We start from the raw sequence: 3,916 nt of genomic DNA on the forward strand, positions 1-3,916 counted from the left end.
CAGTGGAAGTGGACTATATATATAATTTTTTTTTTTTTAAATAACCTTTTTTAAAGGGGAGACTGGCTTTTTTTTGTTTTTTTTTTTGCCCCCACATTTTTTCCAGAATGCTGTCTATCTATATATATATATATATATATATATATATATACTTTTTTTTTTTTTTATGTAGTATTATTAGGAACATTAACTTTCCATTATAAATATAGGGTAGGGATAGTGTGTAGTCTATTTGTTTTTATTCTGTCTGAGGTTAAAAATGATTTAAGTCAAATTGTGTATAAGGAGGAAAAATGCTTTGTGAATGTTTGATGGTTTTAATTAAAAAAAATAAAAATCAGTCATGATAATGTTTGTGTAACATTTATCCATCATTATTTTTGGAGAAATTGCAAACTGTAAAGATTTGTTCAGGTCATTATAACCATTTAAAGGGATAGCTCACCTAAAATGAAAATTCTCTCATCCTTCACTCACCGTCACGGAAGAACTAAAATCATACAGGTTTGCTACGATGGATGAAGAAATTATGACATAATTTTCATTTTTGAGTAAATATTTTTTTTAAGTCCCCCCAAAACTTTTTTTTTTCTTTCTTGACTTGTATCCAGAACATATTGAAGTGATAGTTACTTTAAAAAAACTTCAGTCATGTCACAAATGCTAGTCAGTTGCCAGTTATATTAGGAGGAAGGACATTCTTATTCTATAGAGCAGTTAATTGGACAAAAAACTGTGTAGTGCAGGATGAGTTATGAATTTTTGTTGTCTTTCCTGGTTTGAAAATGTAACTGCATTTTTTTTTATGTTTGAAAAATGTTCGATTTTTTTGAAGCCTCATCCTAAGTTTACAGATCATATGGTGTATAAGTCTGTACTCATGTTTCTTCTGTTTTCTGTAGGCAGAGAAGCCGTAAATGTGCTCCACCGTTCCAGTCTCAGCATATAGAGGAGATATTGTTCTTCAGCCTAACGCTTTCTCTCATTAGTGTGGCACTGAACTCCAAACATGAATCAGCCTTTCATTGTTAACATCTCTGCGGATTGGTATGCCATAATGGAGAGAAGACGCATGAATCTGTTCGTCATCCCTACGGTTCTGCTAACCTCTGTCACGTTGCTGGTCAACCCCATTCTTTCCCTTTGCATACTGTGTTTTCCTTTGCTACGTCAAGAGAACCGTTACCTACTCCTTGCTAACATGCTCTTCGCTGATATGCTCTTCCTCGCCATAAACCTTGCGATGGTCTCCTGCAACTCCATTGGCCTGTACATGCCCCACTGGTTGTGTGAGTTTATGAAGCTGAGCATGGTAATGACATACAGCACCTCTGTGCTCACTATCACATTGATGGTTGTCGACACGTATGTGGCGGTACGGTGGCCGTTACGTTACAAAGAGATTCTCCCACCATCTCGGGCCAGGAAGATAATCATGAGCTTGTGGGTGATGGCTGCAGTGTGTCCCGTCTCTTTGCTAGTGATGTTTGAGGTGGTGATGGGCAAGGACAAGCAGAGCCGTCCAGTGTGTTTAGTGTTGATTGCGCTGCACTCGTTGGAACAGAAGATGAAGGTTGGCATTCATTTCTACTTCATCATTGTCGTCAGTCTCTGCACTGCTCTTATTGTGTACTGTTACATCCATCTCTACATCATCACCAAGACTTCTGGGATATGGCGTAGTCGGTACTCTCGTGCGCGTATGACACTTTTGGCGCACACTCTGTTGCTCATGATGTATTTTGTACCCGCGTTGGTCTTTGCGGTCGAGCTGGCTCTTTTAAAGCGTACCTTGAATGACGTGGGAGTGTGGATTAACTTGGTGAACATGTGCGTGTTGATGTTGTTGCCACGCTGTTGCACTCCTTACTTGTACATCCTGCGCTATCGCGAGATTTACAAGACTTTCCAGCATGTGTTGTGGAAGAAGAGACACCAAAGTCAGAGGGGTGCAGCCTAGAACTGGACTCGCTCTGTCGTTGGAGGATTTATTTGCAGAAGAGGGAATTTAAAAGACTCCTGAGTCAGAAAGAGATCTCAAAAGAAACATTTTTTATTTTAGTATTCATTTTAGTATATTCAATTAAAGCATTTTAATGTTTCAATCGTTTTTATATTTTCATATCTAAACTGAAGACTGAATGTGCTGTTATTCATCATAACAAAACTATATAAAGTGCAACTGGGTGAATCTCACAAAGAAAAGTCTAGGTTACTAAGACTTAATTACAAAAAACATATTTCATAAAATAGTCTTGATTTTCTTCATGCAGTATCTACATTTCTTGACAATTTTTGTGAGATTTCCCCAGTGATATACTGTATGTTGTTATTCATGACCACAAAATTGATTCAAACTCTTGTGTGCAAAGCAATGGTCGATAATGCTGTTTTGTTCTCTTGGCAAGGTAAATAAATGTACATTTCAGGATTTTGACACAATTGTGTCTTTCTCCAATTTCCTATAAGTGTTCAGTGTTTAACCTGTGTGGCACTTAGTCCTCTAAGTTAAACAATCAATCAGTCCAAAAATAACAGTGTAAACAGTTCTGATTCTAGGAAGACATATCAATATTTATGCCTTGGTGCAAAATCCCAGTGTCATTCTGATCCATTTAGCTGTGAAGTGATATTTACCTGTTTCTCCTTCTCCATGGAAACCGTCTACAAGTGTGTCTGTGACCAATCCACATCTGTCTCCTAAATCACTTACCACAGTCTGCAGGAAGAGGGAAAGAGAGACACATTTACCTGTCCGTCAGTCTTTTAGCCCTGGATTGGACGCACAAACACATGCCAAGAGATGGAAAAACTGATGGAGGGAAAGTCGGAGCGTTTCTACCTAGCTGCAGAAGACCTTTTTTTATCTCTGCTTTGTTCGTTTGGCAATTGGTATAACAAGTCGGGTCGAGCTGAGCTTCACAGACATTCTTCTAATTTCTCGAACTCCTCTGAAAGCCCAGCAGAGATGTTTGCGCACGAGTGGCATGGATTCATCCCTCCCAGCCACATGAGGGTGCTTCAGATCTGCCCCATTTTGGCCTTTCTGGCCATTCTGCTGATCACTCCGGTCCTTCTAGTACGTATCCTGTCCCGAGTTGACCTGCGGCAGCAGACACGTTACCTCCTCCTGGCCAATGTTCTCTTCAGCGACCTGCTCTTTGTTTGCATGAATATCCTGAGTGCCTGCATCAATTTAGCTGGTGTGTTGATGACGGAGTGGCCGTGTGCCGTGCTGCTCTTCTTATCTGCCATCTTATACAGCTCTGGTGTCCTAAGTATTACAGCAATGGTGCTGGATACCTGCTTTGCGGTGTTAGCACCTTTTCGCTACCTGGCACTGTGGCCTGTGTCACGGACCTACGGAGCACTTGGTGCCATCTGGGTCATCTCTGTCTTTTTCCCTGCGGCATCTATTGGCATGTTTTTGTGGTACCATAGTACGGCCCCCTGCGCCCTCCACCTCTGCTCCCTTCCTTTGCTGATGGTTTTGACCGTAAGCCACTTTCGCCCACTCCATGTATCCATGCTGCTGACGGTCACGGGTATCATTTTCATCCTCCTTATGGTGTTGTCTGGTTACATCATCCTCTACTTTTGTACCCGTAGTTCAGGCGTGTGGAAGGGCGAGACCTCGTCCCGTGCTAGAGGAACATTTCTCATCCATTATCTCCACCTGTTCCTGACTTTCTGCCCCCTGCTGGTTTTGATGATCGAGTTGATGCTTTGCAACAACAATGAGACTATGGACCCCAAAGCGAACCTGTGGATGTCCCTGGTGGTGTGTAACGTCTTACTCATCCTGCCCAAAGCCTTAGCGCCGTACCTGTACGGGCTCCGCTATAGAGAGCTGTGCAACGTGCTGTTCCAGTTCTTTCGGCTGAACAGGCCTACAACTATCACACCTGTGATATAA

The 3,916-nt window shown here is 41.5% G+C and overlaps 2 protein-coding genes across 2 annotated transcripts; both read left to right on the top strand.

The window, feature by feature from the left end:
- Positions 1-1,009: 1,009 nt before the first annotated feature.
- LOC107692861 (probable G-protein coupled receptor 148) lies at positions 1,010-1,960 on the top strand. Its single transcript, XM_016492067.1, has one exon. It carries the CDS (start codon positions 1,010-1,012, stop codon positions 1,958-1,960), a length of 951 nt encoding a protein of 316 aa, XP_016347553.1.
- An 843-nt stretch (positions 1,961-2,803) lies between these two features.
- LOC107692888 (probable G-protein coupled receptor 148) lies at positions 2,804-3,916 on the top strand. Its single transcript, XM_016492098.1, has one exon. The coding sequence runs from the start codon at positions 2,804-2,806 to the stop codon at positions 3,914-3,916; it is 1,113 nt and encodes a 370-aa protein (XP_016347584.1).

This window comes from Sinocyclocheilus anshuiensis, unplaced genomic scaffold (genome assembly GCF_001515605.1).
Source record: "Sinocyclocheilus anshuiensis isolate Anshui unplaced genomic scaffold, SAMN03320099.WGS_v1.1 scaffold1155, whole genome shotgun sequence".
Taxonomy (NCBI): domain Eukaryota; kingdom Metazoa; phylum Chordata; class Actinopteri; order Cypriniformes; family Cyprinidae; genus Sinocyclocheilus; species Sinocyclocheilus anshuiensis.

Excerpts from the sequence above, each read along its gene's own strand:
- LOC107692861 (XM_016492067.1), top strand. The coding sequence starts at position 1,010 with ATGAATCAGCCTTTCATTGTTAACATCTCTGCGGATTGGTATGCCATA.
- LOC107692888 (XM_016492098.1), top strand. The coding sequence starts at position 2,804 with ATGGAAAAACTGATGGAGGGAAAGTCGGAGCGTTTCTACCTAGCTGCA.